The sequence below is a fragment of the Sphaerodactylus townsendi genome, linkage group LG03 (assembly GCF_021028975.2).
Source record: "Sphaerodactylus townsendi isolate TG3544 linkage group LG03, MPM_Stown_v2.3, whole genome shotgun sequence".
NCBI lineage: Eukaryota > Metazoa > Chordata > Lepidosauria > Squamata > Sphaerodactylidae > Sphaerodactylus > Sphaerodactylus townsendi.
In genome coordinates, this window is record NC_059427.1 from 164,444,490 (window position 1) to 164,457,342 (window position 12,853).

A 12,853-nucleotide genomic window follows, 5' to 3' on the forward strand; every position below is an offset into this window, starting at 1 on the left:
AGTGCTGGGGCGGAGCGAGAGGAAACTGCACCCGAGGCACGTGTGCGCCCTGCACCCCTGCCACGCCCCCCGTCTGCCCCCCCCTGCCCTGGAATGCTCCCTTAACACCCTGAAACACCACCACCACACCTCTGGAATGCCCTTGCCACGCCCCCGCAGGGGCATGCGCCCAGTGTGTTGCACACCCCTCGTCTCCTTGGCATTACACCACTGCCGAGTACCCAAACTGGGGCGACAGTGTGCGTGCCCACAAAGAGGGCTCTGAGTGCCACCTCTGGCATGCATAAGCATTTTATTGTCATTGTGCACGCACAACGAAATTTACAGCAGCATTCCTCGATGCACACAATTTCAGACTCATACCCCATCCTCACTTTCCCCTTCCTCCACCCATCCCTACACAGCCCCAAACACATCAACACGAAGCCGCAGAGTTTAGCATAGCCACAGCTCTAGAGTAGAAGCTGTCTCTAAGCCTCTTTGTCCTAGTTTTGATAGACCTGTATCGTCTGCCGGATGGTAACAGTTCAAAAAGAGAGAGTGCTGGATGAGACGGGTCTCTCAGAATATTTTGGGCTTTCTTTAGGCTTCGGGAATTATAGAGTTCTTCCAAGGAGGGGAGAGGGCAGCCGATAATCCTCTGTGCAGTAGTGATCACCCTTTGGAGCGCTTTCCTATCTGCCACTGTGCAACTGGAGAACCATACACAGATGCAGTAGGTTAAGACACTCTCTATAGCACAGCGGTAAAAGGACACCAGGAGTTTTCCATTCAGTTGTTGTTTCCTTAAAAGTCTCAGATAGTACAGTCTTTGCTGGGCCTTCTTAACCACCGCGGCAGTCTGTACGCCCCAGGTCAGGTCCTCGTTAATCATGACGCCCAGAAATTTAAAACTACCCACCCGCTCTACTTGATCTCCATTTATAGTCAAGGGCTACGCATGCCATAGGTTTGCCACTACTGCCCTAGGAAGGTTGAGAGACTTGGGAATGTTCAGTCTGGAGAAGAGGAGATTGAAGGGGGACATAATTGTTCTTTTCAAGTATTTGAAGGGCTGTCACAGAGGAAGGCAGGGAGATGTTTCTATTGGTGGCAGAGGATAGGACGCACAATAATGGGTTTAAATTATGGGCAGAAAGGTGGCGATTGGTTATTAGGAAAAAAATACAGTAAGAATTGTGCAACAGTGGAATCAGCTACCTACAGAGGTGGAGAGTCCAGGTGCAGAGGTGGTGTTCCCCGTCAGGGGGTATTTGCTGGAGAGTTATATATCACCTTTTAGTCATGCAGAAACAAACAAAAAATCAGTGCAAGGAACCCTTACAGAGAGCAACATGATGGACCACAGTGATAAACGATGATCCACATTACCCTGAAAGGTATTTTACAGCTACGTCAACCTGCATTAAAATTCTAGTTATGACTTTCCATCTCCTCAGAAAGTTGCTGGAGAGACATGGTTGCAGAAACAGTCTGCCTAAATTTAGGATCTGTTTTCAGTCCCCAAAGCAAGCAATTGAAGACAAGAAGTCATGGTACAAAGATTAGAAAGCTGGACTAGGATCTGGAAGGCCCGCGTTCAAATTGCTACTCTTCCATGAAAATTCACAGTGGCCAAACATTCCCACTCTGTTAACGTAACCAACCTCACAGGGTTGAGGCTACCATGGTGGATGGGGAGAATGATGTTGTAAGCCCACTTAGGTCTCCATGGGGAGAAAAAATAAAAAATAAATACATGCCCATCTTGTGTAGCCCATATTCTAATAGTGTGGAATTACATTCAAAAGCATTTTCCCCTGAACATAACACACTTTATAGTGAACATCCTCTTGCTGGGAGAGGATTCTCTTACATAAAGAACAAACAGGCAGCATTTGTTCCTCAGTCTAGTTTCCAGTGATTTGATACCAACTTCATGCGGAATGGCCATTGACATGCAGCTAACATAGCTGATGTCAAGGAAACGGCAGAGACCATGATTGCTCCAAATGTAGCAAGAGATCAAGGGCTTTATATATATCCCCCCCCGCCCCCAACCCTGTATGTCAGGGATACTCATATACGATATATAAGCAAGCAGAAACCTCCCAAAATGGAACAAAAACCTTAAATATACTCTCATTTATCAGATCGGTTGTACTGCCTTACTCCGTGGGGAGACTGTGAAATTTCTCAAAACTAAAAGAAGTATTGAGACATCCATTGTAGAAGAAGAAGAAGAAAAAGAGTTTGGATTTATATCCCCCCTTTCTCTCCTGTAGGAAACTCAAAGGGGCTTACAATCTCCTTGCTTTTCCCCCCTCACAACAAACACCCTGTGAGGTAGGTGGGGCTGAGAGAGCTCTGAGAAGCTGTGGCTAGCCCAAGGTCACCCAGCTGGCGTGTGTGGGAGTGTACAGGCTAATCTTAATTCCCCAGAGAAGCCTCCACAGCTCAGGCGGCAGAGCTGGGAATCAAACCCGGTTCCTCCAGATTAGATACATGAGCTCTTAACCTCCTACGCCACTGCTGTAATCAATACCTAGGGTTTGAAAAACTGGCTGTTGGTGATAGTCATCCTTCACTGACATAGAGAAATGATTTTATTTAGCATTTATGCAGTACTGTCAACAAGATAAATGCAAGTATTTACTAATTTGTCTTCTATATTTCTTTCAAGAAGCTCAGTGTAGCGCAAGGATCTCACAGCCAGCCTGTTGTGTGGCTACAGGCATTGAGGTGAACTCGAGGTAGTGATCAGCTTACAGCGGGGGACGATGACTTCCCTTTGCCCTCAAACACAGCTAAACTTCCTTGACTCCTTCAAAAAGGTAGCCATCTATATTTTCTTTCCAAGAAGAAGAGGAGTTTGGATTTATATCCCCCCTTTCTCTCCTGTAGGAGACTCAAAGGGGCTTACAATCTCCTTGCCTTTCCCCCCTCACAACAAACACCCTGTGAGGCAGGTGGGGCTGAGAGAACTCTGAAAAGCTGTGACTAGCCCAAGGTCACCCAGCTGGCGTGTGTGGGAGTGTACAGGCTAATCTGAATTCCCCAGATAAGCCTCCACAACTCAAGCGGCAGAGCCAGGAATCAAACCCAGTTCCTCCAGATCAGAGTGCACCTGCTCTTAGCCACTATGCCACTGCTGCTCCCCAGCTGCCTTCTGATAGGTGGGGAGCCGTCTGTGGAAGAACTGTGAACGAGTGCTATAAATCCACATGACATACAGGGATTAGAACTTGGGTTTCCTCACATTCAGCCTCAACACTAACTGATATCACTCGTCATGTAGCAGTTGCAAAATGAATACCAACTGAGCCGGGATGTGTCAAATCAAGGAGGTTCCTAAGCAAGGCATCAGAAATCCAATCCAAAATGGCAGCCACAATAATGCTGGAAAAGTTCCAGTACTATAAAACTGTTAAGGTCACCAGAGGCCTAAGATTAAAAGGTAAAGTTTCCCCTTTAGTCGTGTCCGACCCTGGGGTACCACTGCAAGCAGTGATTTCATAGGCAAGCCGTTTTTGTGGGGTAGCTTTCCATTGCTTTCCCTGGCTATTCTTTACCCCCTAGCTATGAGCTTGGACCAGGTACTCATTTACTGACCAAGGAATGGATGGATGGCTGAGTTGACCATGAGCCAGCTGCCAGGATATCTGACCCACAGGGGGCTCGAACTCCTGACCGTGTGAGTGGCAGTGCAAGCACTTAACCACTACGCCACGTGGCTCCTCAGCCTAAGATTAGGAATATGAAAATGGAACAAAGTTGTGGAAGCAGTCAGAAATGCCCATATCGCCAACACAACATGAGTTCTTTCAAATGGCAGGTTCATTTATTCATTCATTCAACTTTTATACCGCCCACCCCCGGAGGGCTCTGATTGTTGTGAAACATGATTGTGAAACATGGGCTCTGATACTGAGACAGGAAACCGTGTCACCTAGTAGTTTTTGTTAACATGGTTCATCAGGGAGCTGTCTATTTCACAAACATGGAGCTACCATATTTTTCTTATTATCACAGCAATACAAATAGAGCTAAGTGTCCGTTCTCGAAGAACAGCCCACCCGCTCACACAAACCTAGCAAAAGCTTTTTAAAACAGCTGTTCATTCCACATCACAGTACAAAACTGTTCATAAGAGTTACCACTATTGTAATCCAATTCTGATTGTAGCCGTGAGAAGACCAGCAATAAAGATTCCTTCATTTAATGACTACAGAATTCAAACACGATTCCAAATTGCACAAAAATGTTTATTTGCATTAATCTAGTACATTTAAAACTTTAGGAACTAGACAGACTTCAAATTGTTTTTGATGAGTCTGATTTTCTTTTCTTTTTTTAAAAAAAGCAAACACTTTTTTCACTCTTAAAAACACGTATGTTAAAAAGACCATGAGAAGTTACCATAAAGGCAGCAGAACTAACCGGAGCGAGTTTAATAGTTTTGACAAAAGCTGAGATCTTTACATACATCTTAGTGGTCATAACAGTACTGCATTTGAACAGCATACATGAACTCACAAAAAGAGAGTATATTAGAGTCAGACACATTAATTTTTTTTTTTTAAAGCTGAGGCATTCAGATGTTCCGGGTCTTTTACAGTCTGTTTTGCGGTTTCATTTTCATGCTACTGAGAAAGTTTAACCCAGGGGTCTGCAACCTGCAGCTCTCCAAATGTTCATGGACTACAATTCCCATCAGCCAGGGGCTGATAGGATTTGTAGTCCATTAACATCTGGAGAGCCGCAGGTTGCAGACCCCTGGGTTAACCAGATGTACCCAGTCCAAAGATTCCAATAACAAGGGAATTTTGCAACTGCACAAGTGGAACCTTTGACAATAATGACAAGAGTGGTATAATTCTACTTCTCCAGAGCCCGACGTGCAAACTGGAACCCAAGTGGGCTTTGGAAGAGACTTTGGTGTTGGGACCGTTTGGTAGACATTAGCTAATATTGTGTGAAAGCAGCGTCCCAATGTCTTGCATTTATCTGAACATTTGTCCCGTCCTGCAAATGTCTTACAAGTTCACCTCATCCTAAAATATGAAACAAACCACTGGCAAGACTAGAAGAAATTATGTACTACCCTCCTCCCCCCAATCCCTATAGTACAGGTCTATTGTTCAGACAGACAAAACATCCAGAGCAAACTCTGAAAAAGGCAACGTTGTTTTAGGTTTTTTTTTAAAATACTGACATGAAAAAGAGCAAGTTAGAAAAAGAATCAATTTCATCTTAATATAAGACATTCACAGTACAGTGGGACACACTACAGTAACTGGACACAAGTCATTACAGTGAGATTTTAAAATCTTGTTATTTAATGTACATGTTCTACAATCAAACCACTATGTCTCATTGTCCCGAATGCTAAAAAGCAGCATGCTTTAAGCTCAGTTTTGCTACTTTGTCCCGGAACTCACGAGAACTATACAGTTGTGGGGTTTTTGGGCTGTATGGTCATGTTCCAGTAGCATTTTCTCCTGAAATTTCACCTGCATCAGCCACAGATGCAGGTGAAACGTCAGGAGAAAATGCTACTGGAACACGGCCATACAGCCCGGAAACCCCACAACGCCCCAGTGATTCCAGCCGGGAAAGTCTTTGACAAACTATACAGTTCTTCAAGCTTCCATCCCTGAAAAGGCCATTTGGGTTGTACAAAGAATTATTAACTATTTAATACTCAAAGCTTTCTTGGCGATGTTGGGAAAGAACGGAAAGAGCAAGGGGCCCACTTTTTTACCAACATCCAATGAGAGTGGTCTGCATGAGCATCTTGAAAAACGTAAGCCTTGACATTTGAGCACCCAAGCGTTAGAAGTGTTTATAAAATCAGCGAGGCTTTCCAAGAGTGATTTCCAAGGGCTCTGGGGGCCTTTGGGATGGTGTTAAGTTCAAGGCCTGCGCCAGGGTTATTCCTGGCTCCAAAGTCTGGTGGAAACTGACTAAAGTTGGCTCCACCTCCGTGAATGCCCCAGCCCGCCACCAGCTTTAGGTCAGCATGGTTCTTCCAGGTCAGTTACCATGGATCTCTGTGGCATCCACCCTCCTCCCAGTTTACCCTCCCCATCGGCGTATGTGCCAATTGTGCCGGCCTGGTGGGAAAATGCACTGGCGCGGCCCCCGCATCAGAATTGGGCTGTCTGGCTATCAATGTTAATTGCTAGTCGCTTGTTGTTTTAGTGCCAGATTTCCAGAGCGCTTTTACCATATCTATTATTGATTTTAGAAGCCGCTTCATGGGTTAGCACTACTTATATTGTTAAAGTGAAACCAAGCCTGTTCGGTTTCTTGTGGAAAGTAACATGTCTTCAGGTTAAAGCTTGGCAGAGCTCATTCTGAAAACCATAATTGGGCCTTTCCCCACTTTTCCTGCTGCTGCCGTCGCTGCGCGCTGCTCTCAGCGCGTGGCATCCCTGGCGGCGTCTGGGCGTCCCCACGACCCCGCGTGAAGTCATCAAAAGGCGCTGTTTTTGCCAGCACCAGGGATGCCGCGCGCTGAGGAGGCGCGAGAGCGGCAGCGTCGAGGCGGCTGCGCTGTTGCCGCCCCTGACGTGGGGAGTGCAGTGGGACCCTGCGCTACTTGCGGAGAGTAGCACGGGGCTTAAGGTAAGTGGGGAAAGGGCCATTGTTTATCTCACAGTTTCAATAAAAACCTTTGCAAGAGGTATATCTGTCAGAACATAGTATGGAATGTAGCCATTTCTTTCAACGTCTCACTGTTGTTTCAACTGAGCAACAGCGGCTATAATTTCATTTACATATGTATTTTTTGCGGCTATAATTTCATTTACATATGTATTTTTTAAAAAAATTCACTTACAAAACAGTTGAGTTGTTTTTAATAAAAGTCACATTACTTACAAGTGGTGGGAAAACGCTACATTTTTCTATCCATGATTTGAATCACCATGTATGAATACTGTTTACGATCATAAACAGTTTATGAAAAAAGTGGTAGAAAGCAACTTGAAAAAAAAAGAATTAAGTATCTGCTACTGCATCAACTTCCACAATTCAAAACTGTCAAAGTTTAAAGTTGCAAAAAAACCCTAAATCCATTAAATACATTTTTAAAAATTTTGTAAACATCAGGCAGTTAGCCATTTTTTTTACACTGTTTTCCCTGTAATGTGCAACGGACTAATAGTAATGCAGTGTATGGGTCTTTAGCCACAAATTCAAAATTGGGCATGCTCAAAAGTCCATCAACTTGAAAGGGCTGAAGTGTTTAATACTTGTGAGTTGTATTGCAACCACTGATCACTGACAGCGGGTGCAATATAAAAGGGATGCCCCACTGAAATGAACCGAAGCTGTGTACCAGACTCCTGTTTGTTTCAGTAGGGACTTCCACAGGAAAAAATGTTGTCATGCATCTAGCACTGGATCTGTGAATAGCAATTCCAGAACTTGTTTTAGTTCACAGTAAAGTGTGTTCATAAAACTATCAGTGCATTTATCCCCTCTGTGCAATGTATTCCCCCATTTCTCTAGAACCTTTTTTTACAGAAATAATACTGAGTTGGAAGCTTAGTGCAGGTTGCAGCTCTATTGTGTATCATAAGTGACGGATGATATCCGCAGGGCTTCGGTAAAGATACTTCCAGATAGCGTAATAATGAATTGCAGCAGCTGTGGCAACAAACAGATGCCAGATGGCATGGGCAAATGGGATGATCCCGTCACTCTTGAAGAAGACGACTCCCATACAATAAATTAAGCCTCCCCACGCGACTTCTTGGAGTCCATCAGTATTGTTCTGCGGATTAATAAAAAGAGAACAAAGGTTACTCTGTGCCCTCCTACATGCAACTATTTTAACAGTCAGAGTACTGGAGACACATTAATTCTGATATGAATGCATGTGCAAATAAGCAGTAGTTAATAGCAGTGATCGGAATTTAGGCCAGCAGGCCATTGCTTTCGCATCCTGCAGGTGAGCGCCCAAAGGCACCTGGTGGGCCACTGCGAGTAGCAGAGTGTTGGACTAGATGGACTCTGGTCTGATCCAGCAGGCTTGTTCTTATGTTCTAATTGATCTACATTAGGAAAACTGGCCATACAATTTAATCTGTTTATGAATGCACAACTTACTCTGCGGCTGTTTCCTTCACAGAAGGATTTTCCCCACGGTTTTTTATATGCATGGAGATTCTCCTCCTACAAAGTTTCCCTAGCTGATCCGATCCACCATTTTGTCTGCCCTCCCTCCTCATTGTTTTCATGCAACCTCCATTCTGGGCGGTTGCCTGCCGCCCTTTCCCTCCCTGCTGTTTGTTGCCTAGAGTTAGTTTCCTAGACCATTTCAATTTCTTGTCAATGTCACTGGATCTACTGCTTCAGGGATAGACCTTCAGAATGAAAAGGGAAAAAAGCTCTTTCGTTCCTTAAAGGAGCAGCAGTGGCGTAGGAGGTTAAGAGCTCGTGTATCTAATCTGGAGGAACCGGGTTTGATTCCCAGCTCTGCCACCTGAGCTGTGGAGGCTTATCTGGGGAATTCAGATTAGCTTGTGCATTCCAACACACGCCAGCTAGGTGACCTTGGGCTAGTCACAGCTTCTTGGAGCTCTCTCAGCCCCACCTACCTCACAGGGTGTTTGTTGTGAGGGGGAAAGGGCAAGGAGATTGTCAGCCCCTTTGAGTCTCCTGCAGGAGAGAAAGGGGGGATATAAATCCAAACTCCTCCTCCTCCTCCTCAATGGTGGCCGGCAGAGTGGGAGGAACTGTTGTGGTCTGGGCAGGAAAAGGGGTGAGAAAACGCCAAGAAAGCAAAGCACATGCTGATCTTCTTCGTTTTTCTTGCAAAGGGAAAGAAAAACTTGTACTTCCACAGTTTTTGAAAACTGTGGGGATCTTAGGGTGGGGTGATCGCCGAAGAGGGGGAAGCATGTGCATAACCAAGAATCAAACCTGAAGGAAATGTACCTTCAATGAAAAGGAGACCATGAGTACACAAATGGCCCTATACTCTTTTGAGCAGTGGTTCTCAACCTTCCTAATGCCGCGACCCTTTAATACAGTTCCTCATGTTGTGGTGACCCCCAACCCTAACATTTATCCATTTTACAGATGGAGAACACTGATGCAGAGAGTCTTAGGCGACCCCTGTGAAAGGGTCATTTGACCCCCAAAGGGGTCGCGACCCACAGGTTGAGAACCACTGCTTTTGAGAATATTACACTTTTGAGGACACTCATGTTTGGTAAGAAAGGTGTGATTATTTTTTAATAATTAATCCCTCCAATTGCAGACTCCCAGTGTATTGTTCATGAGAACCCTCTAATCTCCAGAAACAAAATTTGTGGGGAGGGCTACAGAGGAAGTGTGAAATTGATCCAAGCAGGGTCTTTCATCATCCTGAATAACTTTTCTTAACCATAGGGCTGAATACAAGCCATTTTGGTGCAGGAACATGAGACAAGAGCTGCTGAATGAGATTAACATCTTCTAGTCCAGGGGTCGGCAACCTTTAGCACCCAAAGAGCCATTTGGCCCCGCCTCCCCAAGTCCCGCCCCCGCCCTCCCCAAGCCCTGCCTTCAACCAAGCGGGCAGGATAGACAGCAGTGGCAAGGCCAACGACGGCAAGTTGCACTTGGAATGCGGCGAGTGCGCTTCCTTCCTTCCTTCCTTCCTTCCTTCCTTCCTTCCTTCCTTCCTTCCTTCCTCCCTCCCTCCCTCCCTCCCTCCCTCCCTCCCTCCCTCTGGCATCCTTTCTCTCCTTCGCAGGTACCAGATGAGGGAAGGAGGGGAAAGGTCGCCGGAGGGAGGGAGGGAGGAAGGAGGGGGTGGGGAAGGAGGAACGCTCACCACATTCCAAGTGCAACTTGCCGTTGTTGGCGTCGCTGCTGCGGAGCCGCAGTACGAGGACGAAAGAGCCGCATGCAGCTCCGGAGCTGCAGGTTGCCGACCCCTGTTCTAGTCCATCACGGTGTTTCCAGCGGTGACAGAAATTCTAGGAAGTCCATCGGGGAGGGCATGAACACAAATGCCACCTTGGTTGGCCCTCATCAACTAGTATTCAGTGGTATGTTTCTCCTGAATATGGAGATTCTATTTGATCATTGTGGCTAAACAGTCACAAACACAGATAAAGTTCCCAGGAATTTGTCTGATTCAGGGCGCTGAAGATACCTAGCTCTATATATCCTTCTGCAAATCCCCTAATGATGTAGTAGAGGGCCTAAATAGCCTGGCTGCTATGGTTACTGGCTAAAAGTAAACAAATTAAAACTTAACCCCCAAAAGACACACGTAATGCTGGCTGAGAAGGAGGCGGTCTCCGAGGACATACCGTATATACTCGTGTATAAGTCGACCCACATATAAGTCGAGGCACCTAATTTTACCACAAAAAACTGGGAAAGCTTATTGACTCGCGTATAAGTCGAGGGTGGGAAATGCAGCAGCTACTGGTAAATTTCAAAAATAAACATAGATACCAATAAAATTACATTAATTGAGGCATCAGTAGGTTGACATGGATGTCCAGAAAGCATATGTTTGTATCCACAGGATGTGTTTTTGCAGATCCTACTAAAAACCTTCGCCCAATTGTGTTCCCAAGAAGAATATCTCTTCCCACTGAGAATTTGTCTGCCCTACCATGTGATTTTTTTCTACTCTTTTCTCTACTGCTCTGCATCTTTGGGGCATTTATACTACCTTCAGCTACCATTGTATGTTGTAGTATTGTTGATTTGAGGGATATATACCGTATATGCTCGTGTATAAGTCGACCCACATATAAGTCGAGGCTCCTAATTCTACCACAAAAAACTGGGAAAACTATTGACTCGCGTATAAGTCGAGGGTGGGAAATGCAGCAGCTACTGGTAAATTTCAAAAATAAACATAGATACCAATAAAATTACATTAATTGAGGCATCAGTAGGTTAAATGTTTTTGAATATTTATTTCAAAGAAAAACAGTAAACTAGCTCTGTAAGTGGAAAAGAGGGTCAACAAGAAGAATATGGTATCAACAATAACTTTAAAAGTACAAAAACCTTAGCTTTTTTGTAAGGAAGGGTTTTAAACAATGGATCATACAATAAAAACTGGAATGAACACGCCTGTTCACTGTGACTCAAAACTACCCTGCTTTTTAAAAGAATAGCTCATTATTTTTAGTGTACATATTTTTAAAATTGCACATGACAGGTGTCATTTTAGAAGGGACATTCACACAACCTGTCAGGGGAGGAATGTTTATGTTAGCAGCACCAACATTTCAGAGTATCTTTAGGAGAGCCTCCTGATGATACCACCCAGGTTTGGTGAAGTTTCGTTCAGGGGGTCCAAAGTTATGGACCCTCAAAAGGGTAGCCCCATCTACTATTAGCTTCCATTGGAAACAATGGGGGATGGGAGCACCCATTTTGGGGATCTTTGGACACCCTAACCCAAACATCACCAAACCTGGCTGGTATCAGCAAGAGATTATCCTGATGATACCACCCAGGTTTAGTGAAGTTTGGTTCAAGGGGTCCAAAGTTATGGACCCTCAAAATGTAACCCCATCTACTATTAGCTTCCATTGGAAACAATGGGGGATGGGGGCACCCACTTTGGGGGTCCATAATTTTGGACCCCCTGAACCAAACTTTACCAACCTTGGTTGGTATCATCAAGAATGTCACCTGATGATATCCTGAAATTTTGGTGCTGCTAGCCTAAAAACTGCGCCCCCTGGCGGCTGACAAAGTAAAAACCCTAAAATATTTTTTAAAATACAGCTGACTCCTGTATAAGTCGAGGGGAGCTTTTTCAGCACAAAAAATGTGCTGAAAAACTTGACTTATACACGAGTATATATGGAGTCCAGTTGATCCTTGCTGATGCCGTTAAAAGCCTTGGAATTATATTGGATCCAATTTTATTGCTGGAGAAGCCAGGTGCAAAAACTCTTTTAACTAATTCAGTCTAGCTCGTACAATGGCCTCTTACCTCAATACAGTTAATCTGGACACCTGAATCTACACATTAATCCTGATGTGTAATGAACCTCAGTGCAATGAACAATGATGTGCAAATACACATTAATTAGTGCAATGAACCACACATAGATCTCCCCTCAAAATCAATTTGGAGACTCCAGCTGGTACAAAATGCTGTCTCTCAAGTATTATCACATTCTGAAGACACTTCCTTGACTGTCCATCAGCTGCTTGGCTCATAGATTATTGATTATCACATACAAAACCCTTCATGGCCTTGGTCCCTCTTATCTACGGGACCACGTCTCTCCCTGTAGTTCTGCCACAATAGCTTTGGTCATGTCAACAGGGTTTTCTGCAAGCGCAAAAAACACTTGTCTGTACACATGCTTTCTTTGTTATGTCCCACTTTATGGAATGGCCTGCCTGAGAAAAACAGAAGAGTTTGGATTTATATCCTGTCTTTCTCTCCTGTAAGGAGACCAAAGCCGGCCTACAAACTCCTTTCCCTTCCTCTCCTCTCCCCACAAAAGATCCCTTGTGAGGTAGGTGGGGCTGAGAGTTCTGCAAGAACTGTGATTAGCCCAAGGTCGCCCAGCAGCCTTCATGTGGAGAAGCAGAGAAATAAACTGAGTTCTCCAGATAAGAGTCCACCGATGACGTGGAGAAGAGGGGAATCAAACCCGTTCTCCATTAGAGTCTACCACTCAACCACTACACGGTGCTGACTTCCACATTCCTGGCTTTCTGCAAACTATGCAAAACTGAATTATTCAAGAGGACTTTTCTGTACAGGTAACAGGATTGCATTGTGCAAAATGACTCACAAACTTACTTGGATAAATGATTAGGCACTGCGGTCCGTGCTGCTGTGTATAGATTATTGTAAGGACCCAATTATGTAATTTTTGCA

The 12,853-nt window shown here is 44.7% G+C and overlaps 1 protein-coding gene and 1 long non-coding RNA gene across 3 annotated transcripts in view; both read right to left on the minus strand.

Annotated features, from left to right (window-relative positions):
• Positions 1-4,223: 4,223 nt before the first annotated feature.
• On the minus strand, positions 4,224-6,475 carry LOC125429978. Its single transcript, XR_007244074.1, has 2 exons — positions 4,766-6,475; positions 4,224-4,655 (listed from the first exon to the last, which is right to left on the minus strand). It is a non-coding gene; the product is annotated as an uncharacterized LOC125429978 (long non-coding RNA).
• Positions 6,476-6,825: 350 nt separating this feature from the next.
• Positions 6,826-12,853, minus strand: part of MMD (monocyte to macrophage differentiation associated) — a 36,258-nt gene continuing 30,230 nt past the window's right edge. For both annotated transcript variants that reach the window (XM_048490437.1, XM_048490438.1), the window contains exon 7: positions 6,826-7,762. In XM_048490437.1, coding sequence (XP_048346394.1) covers positions 7,562-7,762 — 201 coding nt within the window. In that variant the 3' untranslated portion in view covers positions 6,826-7,561. The remainder of the gene's footprint in view (positions 7,763-12,853) is intronic.